A 24,043-nucleotide genomic window follows, 5' to 3' on the forward strand; every position below is an offset into this window, starting at 1 on the left:
TCTCATCAATCCAAGCAATACTCTCCACAGGCAATTACTCTTCCTTGTGGTCAGAACTTACAGGCAGATGTCTACCAGGCGATCCAGTTCAGGACAGCTGCACTCATACATTTCCCTGCAGCTGATATAGCTCTGGTTCATTAATTCTCCCAGCAGCTGGATTGCATTGGCAGGTGCTTCGCTGCATACCTTCTTAAATTCCATCACTCTGGCAGCTTCACTGTACACATGCTTTGCACGCTGGTATAGCTTAAAGCTGGAAACTAAACAAAACAAAGTAGAAAATGAAGCACTGCAGTAATGGGTCCAGAGTCACTACAACAGGAACATACATAAACACAAGTAGAATTACTTTTTTAGTGATTCTATTTTATGTTAGGATTTGCTAGGCTAGCAGTCTTCTGCAAAAGCTCACCTACATCTTCTCTAAAAGCCTTAATAAAATAGTATTTAGAGTTTATCAAAATACAATGTACATATTTCTTCATGTTGATAACTTCATGCACATGCTCCGGTTATTTGCTGCGTCACTGAACAGACCCAGTCTCTCTCCTTTGACTTTGTAGAGGCAAGCCACAAGTTCAAGAGCTAGCAGCAATGTGCTTTAGGGCATGAATCTAAAGCTCTCACATTTTCAAATACCAGCTAAACTGAGTCATGAGAACACCAGAAAGGAACCCAGTGCCCTGTGGGCAGTCATTAGCCAGCACCTGCTGGCCCAGGGCCTTGTGTGTGACTGCTCCAGGCCAAATCTGCATCAGTTACAGAACTCTGCAGACAGACCTTTTCTTGAAAATAAACTCAACCAAGCTAACAACCACCAAACCACAAAAAAATGCCAACTAGTCGTTGGTTTGGGGTTGGTGGGTTTGAAACTGGGATTAATAAAACTGCTGTTATCCATATTTCCTGGTGCATAGGTAAGGAAATCCTCTCAAATATTTTCACAATGATGCAGGCTCACTCTGACTGGAAATAATATTAGATTAAAGATACAGTGAAGATCACAGGCGCTTTTGGTTTGGGTTTCAGGGTTTATTTTTGATGTGTGTTACCAGCCAGAGTGTCAGTGCTGCCTCTGTGAAGAGATGTCAAGGCCTGACAGGCAAGGCCTAGTGCAAGGATTTTGGCTAATGTTTTTCTATTGTGCCATTAAAGAGCAATTTCTCGGGGGGGGGGGGGGAGGGGGAAGGGTGTCCAAAACTTCATGGCCGTTGGGGTAAAGACTTCAGCAGTGGGACTTTAAAATTAAGGGGATGGCTGTAGTTAAAGGTTCTTCAAGCTACTCCTTTTTACAGGAGGGCTTGGATTGCAACTAATATCTGAAAAGTGATCTGCCTTTCCTAATCTCACAGTACATAGTTTTTTCTCTCCCAGTATAGTTCTGTCTGCTTTAATGTCATGACTACTGTTGAGGAAGTATTGTCTGAAATGTGACATAACTTGATTTAGAATTAAATTAATTTACTTGAGGTATTTGGGTGGTAAATATCAGATAAGTGAATTCTGTTCTCTATGTGGAGCACCTACTGCAGTATGTTTCCTTATTCTACCACAACTTCAGCACATTCCTGTGACAGCATTTCTGTCTACATGTAAATTCTCCTTTAGAGCAAGGTCTCTTTCCTCATTCCAGCTACTAGTCTCTATCTTTTTAAAATGGCTGATGAAACACTCAAATAGAGGCAAAAGGAGATGAGAGACAAGCCCTGTATTCAAAACAGAACTTGCTATCTGACCCAGACATATGGAGTTCCTACTTGGCTGTTCTGCAGAGACAGACAAGTTCTGGAACCACTTCTGATGATTTCAGCAATCTACATTTGCAAGTGTATGCAGAAATCTTCCTTGAAAGACTGGAAAGAAAATCGTGTCCAGTACTAAGTCTCTTGCATGTATGCTCCAGCTTGTAACCCTTACAGACTGAAAACTTCATCAGCACCTGTGTTATTCTGTTGTATTTCCCCAGAGTAAGTGTAAATCACAACTGTAAATGCTGTAAATTACAGTGCTGAGAGAGAAACATTGAACATGGCAATGTTCTGCTACTGGTGATACAGCTTCGAGTGATAGTTATTTTGTAATTCAATGGAGTCTGCTACTGAGAAACCCTGTGTTGCTCTCTTTTGAACAGGCCTTCTGAACACCTCTTTCTAGGACAGAAATGAGAAAATGGAGTGTTCCCCAGAAACAGCATCTTGGAGAGTATCACAAAGCAAAAGCCCATTTTGTTTTCCCATTTAGAGGTGTGTTTTAACCCACTGGATTTTGTTGCTGCTGGGGTGTTTTTGCAGAGCAGTATCTCAGTATTACTGAATGTTGAAGAAAGGGAGCTTGGCCTATTTTTAAGGATGATTTCTCTTTAAATATTCTTTTTGTATAAGCTATTGCTTTAAAGCAAGGAGATTTCTAAATGTGCATTTGTTTAGGGAATATCTAAAGTTGCGTGAGAGATTGCCATAGCTCACACTCTCTTGTAAATCACCATTGAACAGTAGTAACCCAAAGAATGAACTGAAAACATGTCTGGTTTCAATTGTAAGGCAACAGACTTGCCAAAGGCTGTGATTGATTCAGAGACCACCCTTTGGAAGAGCAATGCTCTACTGGCTAGATTACCTTCAAAATCTCTGGGGTTGTGTTGTGCTCATCACGTTATGAACTGGCAACCAGAATGGGTGCTGGATGCCAGCCAAAAGATCAGAGCTGCGTCCTTGAGAGCATTTGCTCCCCCAACAGCCACTCTGTGTAGGGAAGAATTTGCTACCTTGACACTGTCTTTCTCTCAATGCAAAAGCAATCCTTTCAGGCAGCTCTCACATGAGGAGAGTGGCTGTGTGCTATTTTCAGACTCCTTTGTGGGCGCTCACTGGATTAGCAGCAGTTAATGGCTGGCATTACTGTCTTAGCTATGGGTTGGTTATAGGCAGCATTTTATTTCAGAAAATTCTATTTGTGTTTAAAGGGTTTTTTTATAGTCTGCTTTTCCCCTCTGGCAGTGTACTGTTCAGGTAAAATTATCCTCAGGACACCAAACACCTCTGTACTCTGTAAGTCCTATCCTAAAATGTATTCATCTTTCAACACCATGCTTCTGTGTCTCTCGAGTCCCTTTTGCTTGCATGAGAAGTTCAACTCCCTATCTCTACATAATCAAACATAGCAGAGCACACAGAATTGTCAGGGTTGGAAGGGACCTCAAAGATCATCCAGTTCCACTAGACCAGGTGTATCACACATGATATGTGTATGCCACACATCATACTTCTAAAAATTACCTCTCCTTGTTACACCACAGCCTGTATATTAGCTCCCTATAGATAAAATCTGAATTAATAGGACATGCCAAAGAGCTGTGGAAGCTGTGATTTTAGAAGAGTGCAGAAACTGAACAGAATCTGCATGCTTCATGCAGCCACGTGTTTTACAATTAAAGAGGACTGATTTCCTTTGTCATGGTTAAAAGACATTAAACCAAAGTGTGCACAACTGATTAGTTTATATCCAATCTAGGGCTGGAGTGCTCTGAAAAAGGAAAACTGAAGCCCTCAAACTAAACCTTCTTTCTGTAAATCTATTGCAGTGCATGGAAATTAGGTACTTAATCAGACTGAAAATGCAACTATACTTTCCTAGTCCACTAAACTATATAGGCCTGATTTCTCCTGCTTATATTCCATATGAAATGTGTAAGTGTCCCCAGCACCATCTTCTGTCAGTGAAAACAGAAGGCTAGGGAACCATTTATCCCACCCAACACCCAGATTGCCCTGTGGTACCCATTTCTCTGGTGACTAGAAAGGAACATAAAACCTCTGGAAACTAGCTGGCTGCTATACTATGCTGTCTAGGGCATGTCTAAAGACTCTTTCCTAAGAGGAATACTCAGTCCATACTCAGTCCAGGTGTTCTGCTTGTTCCAAGTGGCATAGTGTCACTGGGACTGATAGAGGTTGGTATCAGGTGAGGATGGGGTCTCTGGCCAGAATCATGCTCTAAAAAACTCTTCTTTGAAAATCACTACACATTTCTACTCTGCCATGTACTGTGTAGGTCACTGCCATGCATGAGTGAACTGTTTCATTTCAGACCTAGACACACTTTTGCATGATCAGAATGTCAGGGTCTCTGCTGTCCCTTTCTGAAAAGACAGCATAGAGATTGTGATTTATTTTGTATGGCATCAGCTGTGCACAGAAGGTTTCTTATGGATTCAAGTGAAGGTGAAGCAATACTGAAACAGATACTAGTCACTAGAAATTAAAGTAAACCTGAGAAGTCAAAATGTAACCAAAGAAAGGTTTGGACAAGGAAGGACAAGGAATCCTATACCTGGGTCTGTTCTTAGTGACATTGTGTCAGTCAGTTTTTAACACATTGTCAAGTGTAAGAGGTGGGCTGGCCACTAAATAATTGACAGCCCCTCTCTTTATTCTCTTTCTCTTCCCTTTAGGAATTATCGAGAGCCCGGAACTGGAAAACTAAAACTAATGCAAATAATAATAATATTAAATACATGCAAATGTATACAAAACCAAATTGATGACAATTAGTCACCATTGACACTGATGCTCTGGTAGAAGTCCTGGGCTGGACTCAGTGACAGGCAAGAACTAGATTCAGGAACTCATGCATTAGGATCACAGGCAGAATGGGCAGAGTCTTCCTATGATGTCAGCCATTGAAGAAAAAGAACATGACCTTCATGATCCCTCAGCTCTATACCAAACAAGACAGGTCAGTTTAGGGTCACCTAAGCTGTCTGCTCCTCCATGCAGGTGCAGCCTTTTTACTCTGCACCCCCAACACAGCACACGAGATTTAGCAGTGACCTTGGTCTGCACACCAATCCTCGGTACTAACTAGAAACATTGAGCCTATCACTACTAAAAGCAGACACTGCTGTGAGAACGTGCTGCTAATATCAGAAAGTGCATTAACTCAGAAGAGATTAAGCTGAAAAGTGAAATCCCTGAACAGAATTAGTTCTGTTCTAACTCAAACCAGGACACAGATTTCACTGGTGTTCAGCCTGCTATTGGAACAGCTCACCCACCTTCTTTCTCATAGCCTCACTAACTTTGTCTATGAAGTTTCAAAGCAGACACAGTGAACCTTCTACAAGGAATCGTCTCCACTGTCAACTGCTTTGCATTATCAGTCCTCATCTATTTTTTTCAGAGAACGTCAGCAACTCTTGCTGACCCTTTGTGGATTCTCTGCACCCTGGCTTTGTCCTCTGCAGAGCACTTCAATAACGTCATCCACGAACAGGTAGTAGATAGATTCAACTCACTTACAAACCACCAAAAGCGCTTGAAAGAAACGCTGACATTTTCCAGGGCACTCATAGCTCACATTGCAGCAAGAACCTTCCAAATTAAGACACAGCAGACTAAGATTACTGAGATTTGTCCAACCTCCATAGAAAATATCTTAAAACTAAAACAAAAATCCCCCCAAAACCCCCCAAACACACAAAACGCCCCAACAACAGAAAAAAAACACCTTGGACTATTAGCCCCAAATAACTGTGGGCTAATTAAATGTACGAGTCTACTGTGGGTTTTCAGTTGCATGGTCGTAGTTTTAATTTGAGCTTTACAAAAATAGCGCAAAGCTGTCCACTCCATTTACAGGCAATTTTTCTTTCCTTTCTAATTAAATGTTGTGGCTTCTAAGCAACTCATACTATTTGTTACCACTTCAGTTTCAGCAGATTCCTTTCTTTAGAGACTTCCTGTACAATTCTAGCTGACCTTTAGCTCAGGACCAACCTCTTCAGGTGATACTTTTCTTTTTTTTTTCCTTCTAGTTGCTTTGGCAACTTCTTAAGATATGTTTCACTGTAGATTAATAAACTACACATGGCTGATGGGGCTGTTAGAAATTTACAACAGGAAAAACTCACCAACACAAAATCATGTAGGGGGCAGTTTCTACCACCATTACTCATATGGAATAGTACCCTTCTCTGTTAGGCATCCTGCTGATTGAACATGATGAGGGTGAAGGTTGCTGGCTTATAATGTGTATAAGAAAATGCTGCCAGATGGCTTTAATTTGAGCCAGATTGTGAACCCCCTACTCAAAGTGGGGAACAGTTACTCTGCTGGGACTGCTCAAGTAACTGTTTGCAATCTGGCTTTCTGAAAATAAACCAGGGGACGAGTCATTGCTGGATTCGGTGACCCATTTAGCAAACACCTGCTTCAAGATTATGGTAACTATTGGTTTAAAGTGATTTTTTCCCCAGAGGAATGCTAGCTTCAGCAAGGATTTTGCAACTAACCTAGACCATTCAGTCCCTGTACCTAACCTGGGGTACACCTCAGAGTGCTGCCTCCTCCAGGTAGCTGTATGGTATCTCCTTGGGGCAGCCACCTCTCTGAGGCTCATCATAAGTAAACCACCATTTTGTGGAAGGCTAGAGTAGGCATCTGGTCCCTCAAGGTCTTAAGTCTATCAGTATGGAGACAACTTCTAGGGCAATCTATTGATGCATGTGACAAAGCTTTATGTATGCCAGAGCAGCCTGACAGAACAGCCGAGAGTCCCCTTCCACATATGCCTGTCTATGCAAATCAAGTTGAAACTCTTCTTGCTCTGAGATCACCATTAATACACATTACTTGACTGTGGGAAGGAAAGGCTTCTCAGGCAGCACTTGCTACAGCACAGACCTAGAATGCTCCTTCCGGAGGACAGTTAACCAGCCAAATCCACACAGCAAAGGGATGTCTGCTTCTCCCGTGGCAATTTCATTCCCCAGTTTAAATGTCAAAATGAAATTAAAATTTTATACATGAAAAAGAAAAATGAGTTTAAGAGTACCTCATTTAAGATGGAAAACCCCCAACATTTCATGGTTAAAGAATACACTGTTTTACAGCAGAATATCCTTTTGTGGTGAAGCTTATAAATACTTAATGTCCCACAATCACCACACACCAAATGTTCTGTGTAACACTCAAGTCCAAGCCAAAATTATGGCATCATGCACCTTAGAAAGTAATAAAAAATATTTTTCCAGAGATGTTCAGAAGCCACAAGTTCAATCCATCTGTAAACATTTGCAAGGGAGATTTAAGCTCAGGATTCTGAATTGACCAAGGAACAACTGCAAGAAATTTATGCACCATCTGTACTTCTCCAAACCTGGAGAGCAAGTGGGCTGTACAGGGGGGATCTGCAGAAATCCTTGAGTATCTGCCTATAAAAGACATCCAAAGCTGCTGTGTAATTCCACACAGTAGTAGCCCTGGTCTAGGATTTGTCCTGGCCTAGGACTCGCCCTGGCCTGTTCATACCATTTTTCTTTAAGGTATAGAACTTTTATCCAGTCAGCCTCGTGTATTTATAAAACTTTATGTAAGTATACAGCACCATGAGTTGAGGAGTAGAGGAGGGGAAGCTAGACTTAAGACTAAAATAATACTTACATAGCAACTTCAGGTCCCTAAACATGAGATACAACACCAGTACAAAACGTTATTTGCAGCTATCGCTTAAACCTACTGACAATTTATGTTCAACCACAGAGAAAATTCATAATGCAGTAAATTGTTATTAGTAATTATAATGTAAACCATTCACCCATAACACTAATATTTTATTAGAAAAGTTGATGGTAAAATGGGTAAAATGTGTGCAAAGGAAGAAAGATACCCTAGACATTATGGTCCTTTCCTCATGTTGAACAAAAGTTCCAACAGCACTCTGAAATCCTCTGCAGAGATTACTGATTTGTTGGTGTGTTTTCTCTCACATGAAGAAGCCAGGCATTGTCATTAAAATACAGTGGGAAAGTAGAGGGGAAGCAAGACAAATATTTTTGTCAAACAGCCTCTGGTTTTCCAAAGCCAACATAAAATGTAATTTGTTTAGCGTGTAACAAAAACAAACAGTGGATTTGGAGTCCTTATTTCTGGGTCTGTCTTTTTTCTTCTTTGCATATAATTTTACAGAAATCTGTTACTTAATTTTCTATTGTACATGCAAAGAGGCCTTCGGCATAACCCATTTCAATTTGCCTTATCAAATGAAATCATGGTCATGTAAGTCAAAGAGATCCTGTTCAGCAAACATCTGCAAATGCTATTCAGAGCCACAGTATAACATTTCCTTTGAGTTTCTTCTCTAGCATTTATGTATAAATTTTCTATTCTGATTTTCATTTTGGGGAAAAAAAGAATCAAAATAACCTGCATAAACAATTCAGTTTTACAGAGCTGCAGAATTTTGTTTTACAAACCACCTATAAGGAGTATAAACATCTGTAAGTTCATAGTCTGGCATTGCTTCATGAAGGGGAGAGCAAGGGGACAGCAAAAAAGATTTACAACCTTGTAGCTTCCCATGATAATGTTGCAGAGTGCAGGTACATGGCTCAGTGTATTCCCCATGTACATACAGCACAGAGTTATCCTAACTCTTCCTATGGAGATAAAGACCCAGATTAAGACATCATATTCCATCCTGGGACCCTCTGGCAGTGTAATTAGACGGTAAGATAGTTTCACACTTTCCAACAGCACTTGAGTGCAGAACAAGTTATACAGATTCAGGACCTGGTCCTCAGTCAATACATGAAACTCACAATCGTTAGGGATGTACAGATTATTCAAACAGAGGCACACAGACATGTTACTGATTTATATACATCAAATATGTATGTCCCTGAAAGCAGTCTTTGTTCAGCTACAAAGCAGTAGAGCTATTAAGGTTACTGAATGGAAACAAGGAAGTAAGGATTGTTTAAAGTTCTGAAAGAAAGATTCTGGTCTCAATTGGAAACTTGTTATTAATATAAATTAATTGTTTCATAAGTGCTCTATTATTCAGTATTACTAGTAACCCCACTACATACACCAGGATCTGTTCCAGGTGTGCTGCTGCTCATGACTGCATACAATAATCATAAGCAATAACATATAGGGAGTACTTTAAATAGCAAATTGTTCACTTCCACCAACATTTTCCTAAAAGAAAAAAATATTGATAGTGACTTGCTGCCCAGTGCATGTTTTATCATATGCCCCCAAATTTATCCATTTAAAACCAGAAACACAAGCTCCATCTATGCTGGTGCTTAACACCAGTTGAGGGAGAGCAAGCAGGATTAATTTCAATGATGTTGTAACTATGCAAAACATTTGGTTTTGTTAGAGCTATTGCCTAAAAAGGAAGTCCTGTTTAGACTTTTCCCTAGCATAAAAGATGGGTTATTTAGAGCTGCCTCTCAAACAGCACAGGCTAATCTAAAATAGTAAGTGATCTGATACTTCTACCATTGCTAAAACAGTTCAGTCAAAATCAAAGCTCTGCACTACTTTTAAGTTGAAAGTTACAATGAAAATTGTGGTATCAATTCTCTCACTCGCCACCCAAGATTCCAGGGAAGCATTCTGGCAAGACTTTCGCTTGCACTGCTTATTAATACATGAACTTTTTATGCAATACAAACATTGTACACTAAAGCCCACCAGTTCATGTCTACTTACCATCTTGCGTGTTCTGACTGAGGATCTGAGAGCGGAGCTCCTCCAGGCTAATTCCCAGGCATTTACAAATTTCCTCTGTACTGTAAGGCTCAGGATGTAATACCTCCTCAACAATGGTCAGCATTTCCTCTAGGCTAACTCCTAGCTTGGTTTGCACATCATGGAGTCGCAATGTTTTTCTCCAGTCCAAGCCTTTTGACTTTGAGAGAAGCTAAAATTCAAAAAATAGAACAGAAAATACTGTGCCTTCCTGCTCAAAACTATTTAATTGTCCATAGGCTACTTTAAGACCTGTTTGGTCTTTTCCCTTCTTAACCGGGACCCATCAGATACTTTCTATCAGTACAGAGCAGATAATAATGACATTTATTTATGAGAGGTCTGTAAATGACTGCTATTCTTCCCTCAAATCAGACATTGTTTGCAAAAGTCCTACTGGCATTATTTGGGTGATATCAAACTGGTGAATTATCTTTTTCTGTAGGTTTTCTTCCCTCAAGCACTTACAAAACCTTTTGCAATCACATTCAGACAATTGCTTAATACAAATGCTGTGAGCCCTAAGAAGTTTCTTTCTGTACTGTTAGAATTTGCACTAGCATTTTGACCTTCCCAATATGCTGCTGCAGTTTTTTGATTCAGCATTTGAGGCTGTCATTAAAACCTTTTCTCCTAACAATCTTAAAGATCTGAACATGGCCATAAGATTTGTGTGGGAGAGTTAACTGTAAGCTTTCTCAATCTCTGGAGTTTAAAGTAAATTTCACGTACGCTCTTATGCAATTGAAAGGAAATATTGAGCCTTACAGGAAGGTTATGACATGTTAGTCTGCTCTGGTCCTACATGACTGCTATGATGCTAATTGGTTATAGATGTATCTGGTTTTCCCGCTCCAGACAATGATATCATGCTTTATGTATCTTTGTGATGGTTTGGCAATTGACCGTAGTTACTTCAACATACCAGAATCCTAAAAAGAAATGTCAAAGTGGCTTTTCTCTGGAAGGTTGCTACATGTGTTGATGATCTCATGGACCTAATGAAAATGGTTGAGTGGAGCAGCTTTTCTCATGAGGTGGACATTTTTTTTAATGTTATGCTATAAAAGCATGGTAAGTGGCCATCATGGGATCCTACTGACATACTACCTTTAGTTTTAACAGAGTACTACTGAGTAAAACACAGATTAGCAGGTACACACTGATGTTGTTTTACTGTATCCTTAGGTACCTGGCATCCCTCTTCTTCTGCATCATTTGAGGTTAAAGCTTCTAAATATACCAGATCAGGCTGTATGTTTGCAGAAAATTTAAACCAGTGCAGCAAGACCAGGGAATGAAATCTTTTCCTATTCACATCACCATTAAAACCTCTAATCAACAGGGCCAAGGATTTCACCCAGTGTGTTTGTTACTCTTTTTAACAAGCTGGTTTTGAGTGCGATTGGTTTGAAACCATTCACTTCTCAATACAGCACAGCCGTTTAACTTCCTGTGCTAAAGAAGCCATTAGATTTACTTACATGTCTGAAAAATAACTGCTTTGCTTTGTGCAATGTTACAGCGTGAAATTTAAGCAGACAATCTGCTGCCCAACTATGCTTCAGTCTCACCCTCCTGCTCTCCTCCAACTGTGCTTTTGCAGGGGCTCTTCCAGGTTTGCAGTATACAAAAATTAACTACTTTTGGTGCCACCTACTGACTTGCTATGATTTATGTGAGGCTTTGTAGAGCAGAACAAACAAAATCCTAATCATATGACCATCTAAAACACAGTTTTGTATGTTCAGTGGCAGAGAAAGAAGCAGCACTGTCTGGTGGCTAATGCAGAACCAAGGTGAGAAAATGTTCTTGTAAGAGACTAAGTCACTTTTAGCCTGCTTTTCAAACCACAGCCTTTATGGAATTGTATTTAGCCTACTTATTGATAAGTTAGAATAACAATTATTACTTCATTTGTTTTACTTAAATACTCATTCTCTCATGTTGTTCTTGGATCTGCTTCAAGGTGCTAAATGAATCAAATTTTTTCTCTTTATACTTTAATCCTAATGGTCAGCATCCTCTAGCTGCTGACTTTATTACCAAAAATTAAACAGAATCATGATGTACCAAAAAATAATGCTCTATAAGACAAGCATTTTTCTGCTTTCTTTTAAAATAAATGTTCCCCTGTAGAAATATGTCCTGTGCATTGTCACATCTGTTCCCATTTCTGTATTTCAAAGATGCTGTATTTGAGAAGAGACTACACTGGGGTTTTACAGTTCAAATGTTCCACCTGGAAACTGACTCGATCAGGCCAGTAGGCAACACATTGTTGGAATGGTTTGTACAAAAGGCCTGTACTGCTTATAGCAAAGTTTCAATTCAGCAGCACTGTTTTGGGCAAACAGGAATGTTTTTTGACAACAGCCTAGCTGCAGCAGCTCACATTGTCATGGGCACAGACCAGAAATAGGGAGAAGTCCTATCTCTTTAATGTAAAAAAAGTAAAATCCAAATACTGATCCCACAGTTGGTTATTTTCTTCATGAGCTCTGACTAGACAGATTAAAGATCATAGTATCAGTCAGGGTTGGAAGAGACCACAAGGATCATTAAATTCCAACCCCCCTGCCGTGGGCAGGGACACCCCACACTAGATCAGGCCGGCCAGAGCCACGTGGACATCATGCAGCTGGCTCATAACTGCCAGGATATAGTACATGTAGGCTTTATTGTCCCTTATTGCTCATCACAGGCGCAGTGGACAAATAAGTAATTTGGAGGAAAACATGCTTAGTAAATGACTGGGCAAATATAAATAAAGTCTGACTAGGAGTAGGTACAGCAATACTTAGCCCTTATATAGCAACATCACTTTCTTATGCTTCACGTTTCTAGAATGTCATCTGAGCATCTTTCCACATTTAACAAACATTAGTTGTTTAACAGCATGGCATTCCAGTTGCAAGCATTCTTGGCACTACTCTATAGCTGACAGTGAAGCAAACCACACATAGTGAAGCAGTGGAGAGCATAGCCTTCCCGAATCTTTGTCTCCATCCTGTAGCACCTACTGTGTGAGTTTCCTGCAGTATAATGGACAAATTAGTTTGCCTTAGAACTGTGTGTGTTCTGTAGAACCTAAGTGTCTTTAAACATACTGCTTAATAGAGTACAGGAAAGCCCTTGGAGGCTACAACAAAAGTAAACAAAGAAAACAAACAAAAAACCCAAACCAAACCAAAAAAAACCCCAAACACCCAAACCCTGAGTAAAAGACTGACTCTCCAGAAGGGAAGGGAAAGGAAAAGAACCTGAGGAAGATAATTTTATGAGGATGATTAGGAGCTCACTTGCTGTAGAACAGACTGACATTACAATGTCCTATGCTAACACCAGCAGGGATATGCTGTGTTGGCATCTTTATTTACATGGAGCTTTCTGCAAATAATACAAATCATAGAAGGATAGAAAGCATTGGGTTGCCATCCCCAACTAGATCAGGTTGCTCAGAGCCCCACCAAGATTGACCTTGAACATCTCTAGGGATGGGGACTCCACCACGTGCTCAGGTAACCTGTTCCAGTGTTCCACCACCCTCATAGTAAATAACTTCTTCCTAACATCTAATCTAAATTTACCCTTCTCTATCACTGCAAGTCCATGTGTTTCCAGTGTTGAGGGCTGTAAAGCTGGGTGCAGGTGAGGTCTCACCAGATCAGAGTTGCAGAATCACCTCTCTCACCCTGCTGTCTTCACTTACAGTGAGAGGTACTTTGTCTCCCTGGTTCACATCTTGTGGTCCTTTAACTCAGGAGGTATAAGGAGCGAGTATGCCAGTGAAGGCCAAAGCAAAAAAAGCTGTGGAGAGCTTCAGCCTTCTCCTTGTCTGTTGTTACTAGCACACCATTCTTGCTCATCAGGGAGCATACATTGTCTTCAATTTTCCTTTTCTGGCTGCTGTAGCTGCCAGAAACCCTTCTTGTTATTCACTGCATCCCTTGCCAAGTTCAGCTCCAGCTGCACCATGGCTTTCCTGACCTCATTCCTACACAACCAGGCAGTATCCCTATACTCTTCCCAAGATACCTGTCCCTGCTTGAACTGCCTGTACAATTCCTTCTTGTGTTTTACTTTGACCAGCAGGTCTCGACTCAGGCATGCTGGTCTCCTTCCTTGTTTGATTTCTTACACTTGGGAATTGAGACCTCCTGTGCTCTATGGAAAGCATCCTTATAGATCTTTGCTCTCCTCCCTTATCCCTGAGGACTATTCTCCAAGGGGCCCTATTGACTCACTTGAAGAGATGCAATTTTGCTTTCCTAAATTCAGGGTCCTGACTATGCTCCTTGTCTAACTGAAATCCCTTAGGGCTGTGAACTCCACCCATGTGTAATCACTGCAGCCCAGGTTACCTCCAGTCTTGACAACCCTGATGAGCTCACCTGTGCTGGTGACCAATAGATCCAGTACCACACTCTCTGGGGTAGAGCTGTCTATTTCCTGTCTGAAGAAGTTATCAAGGCACTCCAGGAGCCTCCTGGATTGCCTACAGCTTGATGTGTTGCATTTTCAGCAGATGCTGGGGTGGCTGAAATCCCCCAGCAGGACAAGAGCCTGTGAGCATAAATTCTAGACTGACCTAAAGCAGAAAGGAAAAAAAAGCCTACCCTAAGGCACTTTTAACAAGGGGACGTTCTTTTAAAGCATTATTGCCAGGCCCAGCATGTTATTTCCTAGTTTCATTAGCTTAATGGTGCTTAAAAGGCTTCCCTGCTTCCACTTACATACCTGGTCTCCTTCAGCCCACTGTACCCTGTTCCTAAAGATACACTTTCCCTGGCTCAATGATTTTTTATAGTGTGTGCAACTTTCCACGTGGGTAGCATATGTTTAAAAATGGACAGGTGTATGTTGTTAGTCTCCTGAAAAATCAAGCATCTGCTGAAAGTACCTTTTCAGAGATTGCATCATAGCCAACAGGAATGTAAAAGAAAAATTGTCTTTGCTCACTATCTTTTCAGTTTCCTGCATGGGACCAATAATTAAAGCAAAACAGAAAAGTGTGATTCAATTTACAAAATCTGGTACGCAGAACAGTGCTTCGAAAGGTCTTATAACAATGAACTCATTGTAGTTTGCCTTTTAGAGCAGGTAAGCTGTGAAGCCTCTCTCTTTCTTAGGCAAAAACATTTCCAAAAGCTTTTCCTAATAATTAACTATCCTAAATTAGAGGTTTAGTAGTTATGCCAGAACCAACATGCAGACAAGTCCTTCATTTTCTTAATGGTGCAAGAATATTTAATTAGCTTCAGTGACACAGCTTTAACTATGGTCATTGATTATTTTTACTGTGTCTTAAAAGGACTAAAACTGCAGCTATGATCTTTATACTTAAGTTTAAATGTAAAAAGTCATTTGAAGTTCAGCTTCCCAATCAGACTGCATTTTATATTACATTTTGTCAGTATCTGATCATGTTAGGAAAAAGTTCTTTATAATGAGGGTGGTTGAGCACTGGAAGAGGTTGTCCAGAGGTGGTTGAGGCCCCAGCTCTGGAGGTATTCAAGGTGAAGCTTGACAGGCTCTCTGGGTGACTCGATCTAGTTGATCTGCTCACTGCAGGGGGCTGGACTAGACGACTTCTAGCAGACCCTTCCAACCCAGGTGATTCTATGATTGTATGACTGCTTCTCTCTTTTTTTTTTAATTAGCATTAGCTATGGAAATTTTTCATAGAACTATGATTCCAACAGATGCTCAAAGTACTTTTGAGTTCTGCCCAGATTTTGGCCAAATGTTATGGGGTAAGTGGCTTCACACTGCAGTTTAATAAACTTTCATCTAGACTTTGTGACTGAAATTCTGTTCTTTCACACAGCATGCTATCTGAGGGTTAATTGCTTGCTCCTTGTATAATCTAATCAACAAAAAATCCACTGTATTCTGGCAAACTCAAATCAAACCCTACAGCTACCTATTCCCAAATGTATGGTCTACAAAAGCCAGAATTCAAGTGGAACTTAGATTTTTCATATTCAAATTCCATCCATTTTAGAGATCATTCCAAGCTGTAAACTGGCAGCACAGCCTAAATGTTAGGCTTTGATGCAAGCCAGTTTTAATCTTTGCACTGACATACATGCTGCTATTCAGCATTTCCAGTATTACTTCCAGGCCTCCAACGAGGAGCTTTGATGTCCTCTAAATCCTCGAAAATACACATCTATTGCCATTTATACATATAAACATGTGACCACACTGGTTGCTTTCCATTATTTGTCATTATTCAGCTTTAATTAGAAACAGTCTATCTTATTAACTGAGTATTTTTTTGCTGAAAAATAACTTATTTCCTCCATTGAATTATAATACAAAATTGAATAGAACTAAATCACATAATCTTCTATATAAGGGCACAGTCTTTACACTTCCATTTAACTCAGCAGGAGTTTTGTTTCTGCAGAAATGGAGGTGTATGGTTCTGGAAAGAAAAATGCTACTTAAGAGTAGCACCTAGCCAGGTGTTAAAGACATGATTGGTCAGAAGTGGAGAAAAGCACATATTTAGATGAAGGTTTTGTTAAGAGTTTGACATGAGCCATACGTTACCTTTGTAGCCAGACGACACTCCATTACCCTAATATTGTAATGAGAAGTGGCTGCTTTATTCATTTCAACACAACTGTTAGCAATAACAAATGCTGCTCCACTTGGAAGTCTAACGTCAGTTGCCCTCAGAGGACTGAACTCTATCAACTTGGCCTATTGAAAGAAAAATTAATGGTTAGTTTTAATTTACTGCTAGCTAAGAGTGCACTTAGTTCTATAAATCAAATGCAAATTTGCATGTTTTCACTCTTGAAAACCCAGGGACAGTTAAGGAAAGAAAACTGACACGAAACAGCGTGAAGAAAGGTTTAACCTCATTGGCCAAGTTACACATACATTTCAAACCTTTCCCTTGTAGCTGCATTTAAAAATGTTTCCATTATGTCTTTGGTTTTTTTCAGCATTTCACAGAACCCCACCTGAACTATTTTTCTTGCCTATTTAAGACAACCGTTTTTCTTTGATCTACCGAAAAGTACCGGCCCTGACAGAAGCTGATGTGCATGCCACTAGAAACAAGGGGCTTCACATTCCCTTTCCCTTCACTAATATCCATCTCCCCCTTAGTTTTCTGATTTTCCACTAAATCAAGGGGGTTTTTTTCTGAGGTACAAAATAGCACCAAAATTTTAGGACTGAATGAAGACAGTGACAACCAAGCAGAGAGAAATGAAATAACACTCTATGTAAGAATGTAGTTACTGTCTCCTTCTTTCTGAGATGAAGCTGCCTTGCTTCACAGATGCCTGACACAGGCTGCCTAAGATGTTCCCAATATTTGTGACCTTTTCATGGAATAAGCTAGGCATCCATTAATTAAATAATTCAGGATGTAATGTAATCAAGAGATTAAATTCACATCTGGTTTTTCATTGGGATAAGTTGTAAATCATGTGCCCTGCTTTGGCTTTTTAGAATAGACTGCAACTCTGTAAGCAGGGTTGTCTTACTGGTTTTGGCATTGTTCAGCCCCAGAGAGTTCCTTGAGCAGCTAGAGTGCTAAATAAACAATGACAAATCTGCTTGTACATTATGTACACCATGTGTGTTACTCCCTGCCATTGAGATTCTGGACCACATCACAAAATTACTATCAAGACAGAGAAACTTGCTTACATTTCAATAGACCCTTTAAGAACTGCTACATTAGATCAGAATGTACCACTAAGCTGATCCACTGTCTTGTTTCTGACATTAGCCATAAATGGATATTTAGGGAGAACATAAAAATAGGACATATACAAAGCAATCTTTTTTGGGGTGTATTTTCCTAGCTTCCCATAAGCTAAGATTACAGCAGTTATACATGCACTAGGAGAAACATCAGGCTATTATGTTTAATAGCCACAAATGGGCTAATACTCCATTAGTGTATCCAAGAAGTTCTTTTGTGAACCCTTTATAAACTTTTGCCTTCCACAATGTTCGGTATTTCTCAATTTAACAATGAATGTTTTGGAAAAAAACAAACAAACTTCCTTGTTTGTTTTTAACAAGCAGCTTGCTAATGTCATTGTGTTTCTATTAGTTCTTCAGTTATGAAAACCACTGAATTCTCAATTTACCTTCTTTTACCCATTAAGGGGTTTTACAGAGCTTCAAAACGTTACTCTCGAAGATACTTGTTTTCCAAGGTGAAAAGTTGTAAGCTATTCAGTGTTCATACCAAAAAATAGCTTTGCTCAACCTCTGTGTCCTTTACTGTACTTTCCTCATTGTGGTACATTTTTTTGAGATGGGAGGCCAGAGCTGCACTCAGCTGCAAGTACACAGCAGCAAGGATATTTTCTGGTTTGTTCAAAATGTCTATTCTGTTCTTTTCTAACATTTTCTTCGCCTTTTTGATCATCACCTCTGTATACCAGACTGACCTCCACTTTGTGATCATCTCTGTGTGTGCCAGGAAAATATGCTTCCTCCTTCAGCATTCATGTGGCTGTGTGTTTACTACTAACTGTATGAAGTGTGAAGGTAAGGTGTAGAGTAAGTACACATCATGTGAAATTGAAAATACATGTGTCTCATGATGGAATTAAATGTTTGGTATAATTCTGGGAAATAGTTCATTTTCTGTATAAGCTCATCTAAGATATAGCATTAAGGAACAAAAGCTATAGAGGTATGACCTTACAGTTATAAGGAAAGTAAAGGTGGCCATGAACTAGTACATTAACTGCAATAAAAGTATTTTGATGTGTTTAGACTTGCACAGCTGGAGTCCTGTGCACCTTCTTGGACAGCAGGTGAATTCCACTGTAAACTTCACTGCTAGCACTCATGCATAACTTGGCAGGTCCTGTTTGTCACTGTTAGTCTACCTTCTGTCATTACATTTAAGGCAGCCGAATGTCTTCTCCATCAGAAGCCAGCCACAGAATTGTCTGGAATTAGCAAAACCAGGGGGAAAAAATCTCCATTGTCTTTGCAACTGGACCTGGCAAAACTTTCTAGAACTGTTTGATTATAAGAAGTTTCAAGAAAGCATTTTTGCAATAATTATCCCATTTGCACTGAATACAAGGCATACAGGCCATTCAGATTTCATTATATGGGAAGTATTGTAAGTTCAGTCAGTAATTAGCAAAACACTCTTCTAGAGTGTATCTTGCCCCACATCTTTTCTTTCCTTCTTGCCATTGCTCTTTTTCATCCTCTTACTCCTTCAACCTTGTCATACTCAACTATGCACAAGCTATACATGTAATTACAGTATCACAGTATAACTAAGGTTGGAAGAGACCTCGAGGATCATCAAGTCCAACCTATCAACACAGACCTCATGACTAGACCATGGCATCAAGTGCCACATCCAAGCTCCTCTTGAACGCCTCCAGGGACAGTGACTCCACCACCTCCCTGGGCAGCACATTCCAATGACAAACAACTCGCTCGGTGAAGAACTTTCTCCTCACCTCAAGTCTAAACCTCCCCTGGCGCAGCTTGAGACTGTGTCCTCTTGTTCTGGTGCTGATTGCCTGGGAGAAGAGACCAACCCCTTCCTGGCTACAGCCACCCTTCAGGTAGTTGTACAGGGCAATGAGGTCACCCCTGAGCCTCCTCTTTTCCAGGCTAAACAATCCCAGCTCCCTCAGCCTCTCCTCATAGGGCTTGTGTTCAAGGCCTCTCACCAGCCTTGTTACCCTTCTCTGGACACATTCAAGTGTTTCGATTGTTTTGAGTGTTTCGATTCCAGCTTCATTTGCACACCAGTGGCTCTTATACTGCTTGCTAAGGTATACTCATTTCTTATTTTTCTGTTAGAGTCATAGGAAGTTATGTTTTGTTTGCATAAATTAATATTACATTGTTAGTTTACATTACAAAGATCCACATACAGTTCCTTCTTCTGCCAGAAAAGAGATGGACTGGTCCATTCCCCCACCTTCTGTGCCAATGTAACGTTCACTCCTTGTGCAAATCTCTGCAAGTTCCACCTGAAAAGAACATTAACATGAACCTCCAGCCAAGGTTGAGAATGGTACTTTTTTTCTGCTAACATATGGACCAGTGACAAAACAAAGGAATTAATGATAGAGCTTTGAAACCATTGTCTCTCATACACCAAGCAGTGTAAGCTGATAACAACCAGGATGCCACATGACCCCTTTTTCCTTTAGTTCTGAAGCAATAGAATCAACTATTCAGCCTGTACTGGACTTACTATAGCCAGCTGCGTTTCAGAGTATACTTGTTTAGCTGCTTAACTCATGTAGCTGTCCTCCTTCCATGCTGACTCAATTGATATATGCATCTTGATAGCTTACAGCAAAATGGAAAGTTTTTACTTTGGACTATCTCAATTTACTGACTCTATAAAAAAAAATTATGTATTGAACTTAGAAACCCTTTCTCACTGTAAATATTCTAATCAGTGGTGTCTGTCGTTTCTTCTTGATATACTGTACTCTGCTTACAGTGTTTATCTAAACTAATTTGTAACTATATGTGATCTACATTCTTTTGTGACATTTTAAGCGTATCTTTGTGCATTCTGATACCTGCAGGTCAAGGGACATTATGGGAGGGTGGGATATCACTATTGTAACTGCCAAAAATAATAATTTAAAGCTTTCAGCCATTAGACAAAAGTAAAATGAAGCAAAAACAAACCACAAGAGAAAACTTGGAGAATGGTTGAAGAACATAGACTAGTCAAAAAAGAAAAGGTCAAAAAGAAAACATCCATGTCTACCTACTATAACCCCTACCAGTTTGTTTCTCTAAGCACAGGGTAACCACAGAGAAGATAGGAGAAGAACTTTAGAAAAGCCACAGTCTGTTTCTCAGTCTGGTGGCAAATGCAGATTCAGATTTCATACCAAGTGTGTAGCATCACAGGATTGAAACAAGCTAACCAGCAAGGCAGGGACATTAGCCAGCACACAACTGTAAAAGGCAGCAGACAGCAGCAGTAAATCACCTTGCTAAGAGAGGCATGTGCAGGGTGCCTGCTGCTCAGTTTCTGTAATGGCACCACAAAGTTGTAAAATTGGTGCTTAGATTAATGTAATCAGGCTGAGCTGTTTGCAAATGCACCACCAATCAATTTACCCAACTCACGATGCAGTTGTGGCCAATAAACCTTAGGCTGATAAGCAGAAGTTATCAAAGAACTCTAAAACTCTGAAGACTGCATCTCTTTGATGAAACATGGTAAATAATCACTCACAAGAAAACAACCATTAAAACACAGAAGGTATGATCAGCAAAAATACTCTCCCTTTCTGTACTGCCTTTGTGCATTTTAAAGACGAGCTGGAATGGAGATAATGCTGCTTTTGCTTTTCTTGAGAATCACAGGCACATCACCAATTTTGATGTTCTCCCTTTCCAACAAAAGCCATGTCCCAGTGCCTGACTTTTGCTGAAGATCAGGTTCATCAAAATTAATTTTTCTTCCTTGTCCCACAGCCACTCCAAGCAGTCCTATTTCCAGTTTGAACCCTAGGCCTCTTCATGACATTTTAGCATCCACCAACTCTATGCCCCTGCTCCACTACAAGTTGGAAATAACTCTGAATAAAATGCTAAGGAAGGTAGTGATGTTTTTTCCCCACCCATCTAATGCTGAAATACTCAGCAATAGCTCCATAGTAAAGAAAGTACAAGCCTCCACACAGAGCATCTCCAGATGCTCACTCCTTCCACACATATGGCATGCCCATCTACACACAGCTGCTGCTGCTGTGTGAAAATGCTGCTGTGTTTCAGCCAGCTCTGCTGAACCTGCCTTTCACCCCTCTGAGAACAGAGCAATACAGCATCCCTGATTTTTGTAGCCACTGACAGAAGACATCAGGCTGGAGTTCATGAATATTACTCACTGGCAGCAACAGAAACTTCTCCCCACTGGCTGAGAGGACCACACTAGTACATTGGTCATGCATACTTAAATAGGAGCTGTGGCTATGCAAACCTGGCCTGAAGCATAACTCCTGAGGTACTTGCAATCTATATTCTACTCTTGGGCACAGCTGCCTGAGGTATTATTTCATCGGCAATTGCCAGATAAAGCTTTGCCAAGTCAGAAATTAAGCATTTCACCCTTCACTTAGTCTGGCTGCATGTCATCTCAATATACACATCAGCTACTGCTTGATTGCTTAAATCGTTTAGACTTTATGAGCCTGGGCTTATTAAATAAATATCAGGAGACGTCTTACAGAGGAGGAATGTTAACAATTAGGACACTGCCACTCCCCTGTCCCTTTACATGGTCTGGTGAATTGTGCCTCGTTAAGCATTGGGCCTTGCTTCGTCCCAGCTCACCAGCTGTCCGACTGCATATGCTGGGCTAACAGTGCTGTTTGAGCTTGAGCAACTTTTGTTTTGAAACTTAGCAAGGATTGGCAGGACCACCAAGTAGTAACTGGCAAGGGTTGAGAAGAACCCTTTCCACAAGACAGCCCAAGGCATCCCTGAAACATTATTTGGTTTCTAATTTAAACAGGCCCTTGCTGACACAGGCTGGCCTTCTAATACTAGGATGAGAGGCATGTGAATGGAGAGAAAATCGTCATCTGTATAGAAAGCAGTTTGTACTTACTACTGAGACAAATGGGCAAATGTTTGCTTTCTGCTAAAACCAGTGAAAGGGCAAAGTTCAGAGGGACTAAATTGTAGCACTGGAAATTAATGTGAAGACTAAACTGGAGAGCCTTGTGTACATAGTTGATACTTGGGTAAGGATGGTTAGATGACTGAAACAGCGAACCAAATGTCAGGAGGCCTGGGCTCACTTTCTAGCTCCACATTAAATTTGCCATTCAGGGAAAGCCCCTTTAATTAATTATCTCTCCATTTCCTTAGTAAAATGAGGAGTATTTTCCCCTTCTTTGTAACTGTAACTGCTGCTTGGGATTCCTAAATGCTAATGCAGTAACTATGTGTGACTTCATTACTAGAACATGAAACAACATTAATTTTGCTACCTGAGTCCTCTGACTTTAGGCTTCCACAGAAGGTATCTCTAAGGAAAAAAAGAGCTAGAATCATGTAGTAAATGGAAATAACTTTTCTCTCAGAGCAATGCCTTGTTTCCATTCAATTTGCAACATTCAGAAGCTCATTAGGGCAGGGACTGCGTGAGTCATCTGTTACTTGTATCTCTCTGTGATGCATGTCTCACCTGTAAAAATGCAGATCTTCTCAGGTCTCAGATTTCATGGCACAATTTGGCAACATCTCAAATGTATATCTGAACAATACTTAGGCATGCATCTCCTTCTTCCTCCTGGCTGCACTGCAGTTCCAGCACAGAAGTAACTTGGAGCATTCTCATAGCCATATTTAGGGGGACCACACCACAGGCTACACCACAGCACTACCTACACCAGGCAGGTAGGTCAGAGGGGTCCAGCCACTCCTTGGTAGGCCTCTAAGTACAACTGTTATGCATATCAAATAAACAATGTCACCCCTACTGAGTTCTGAAGAAGTCCTAAATAGGCCTTCTTGTAGAGCTAGGTGAAAGCAGGTATTTGTTCTTCATGAAGCACCATGAGAAATATGCCAAAAGCATAAACCCCATCTGTACATAGACAGTTCCATCCCACGTGCTCTGATCTGTACGGGAGATCGCTTCAAGCCAACCGCAAAACATAACTAGTTCTACACACCCAAGACTCATTAGCATGTTTTTTCCTTCCCCAAAGCAGTATTTCAAAAACACTAACAAATCATAATTTGTCTTAATGGAGTATTGCATACTTCACTTTCAAAGTGCTCCTATAAGGCTGCTCTTATCTTCAATTCAGAGACAACACAGATATTAACATGATTTGTTCAAAGTCGTGTGAATCAGCCACAATGCTGAAATGAGAACAAACCCCTCCCTATTTCCAGTGTTGTGGCTTATTTCTCTAAAGCACAGGGAGACCTTAGTGTGATTTTAAAATCTTTTTAAGATTATGGTAATGCCACTAAAAATCAAAATAAAAATGGATCTGAGCAGTAGCATAATAAAATCATAGAATCACTAAGGCGGGGGAAGACCTTTAATGTCATCAGGACTAACTGTAACCCAACTACTATGACCACTAAACTATATCCTGAAGCACCACATCTACATGCTTCTTGAACCCCTCCAGGGATGGCAGCTCCACCACCTCTCTGGGCAGCCTGTTCCAATGCCTCAACACTCGGTAAAGAAACTTTTGTTAATGTCCAGTCTAAACCTCCCCTGGCACAACTTAAATCCTTTTCCTCTTGCCCTATTGCTAGTTACTTGGGAAAAGAGGCCAACACTGTTCTCACTACAACATAATTTCAGGTAGCTGTAGAGATTCTAGGGAAAAAAACAAAAAAAGAGATATGAATAAACAGTTTCTATATCTTAACTGTTCCATGATGTAGGTGTGCTACTACCCTCTGAATTTCTGTACTGTTGTTCCAGGAAGTTGTTCCAGCAGGACCAGCTAGACCAAGTCTTCATTTGCAAA

The 24,043-nt window shown here is 40.4% G+C and overlaps 1 protein-coding gene across 3 annotated transcripts in view; it reads right to left on the reverse strand.

Moving 5' to 3' along the window:
- Positions 1-24,043, reverse strand: part of GALK2 (galactokinase 2) — a 51,947-nt gene that overhangs the window by 7,619 nt on the left and 20,285 nt on the right. For all 3 annotated transcript variants that reach the window (XM_068143758.1, XM_068143759.1, XM_068143761.1), the window contains 4 exons: positions 19,439-19,537; positions 16,104-16,256; positions 9,504-9,714; positions 62-263 (listed from right to left, as the gene is read on the reverse strand). In XM_068143758.1, coding sequence (XP_067999859.1) covers positions 62-263; positions 9,504-9,714; positions 16,104-16,256; positions 19,439-19,537 — 665 coding nt within the window. The remainder of the gene's footprint in view (positions 1-61; positions 264-9,503; positions 9,715-16,103; positions 16,257-19,438; positions 19,538-24,043) is intronic.

The sequence above is a fragment of the Melanerpes formicivorus genome, unplaced genomic scaffold (genome assembly GCF_026170545.1).
Source record: "Melanerpes formicivorus ecotype bairdi unplaced genomic scaffold, bMelFor1.0.p_v2 SCAF_10, whole genome shotgun sequence".
NCBI lineage: Eukaryota > Metazoa > Chordata > Aves > Piciformes > Picidae > Melanerpes > Melanerpes formicivorus.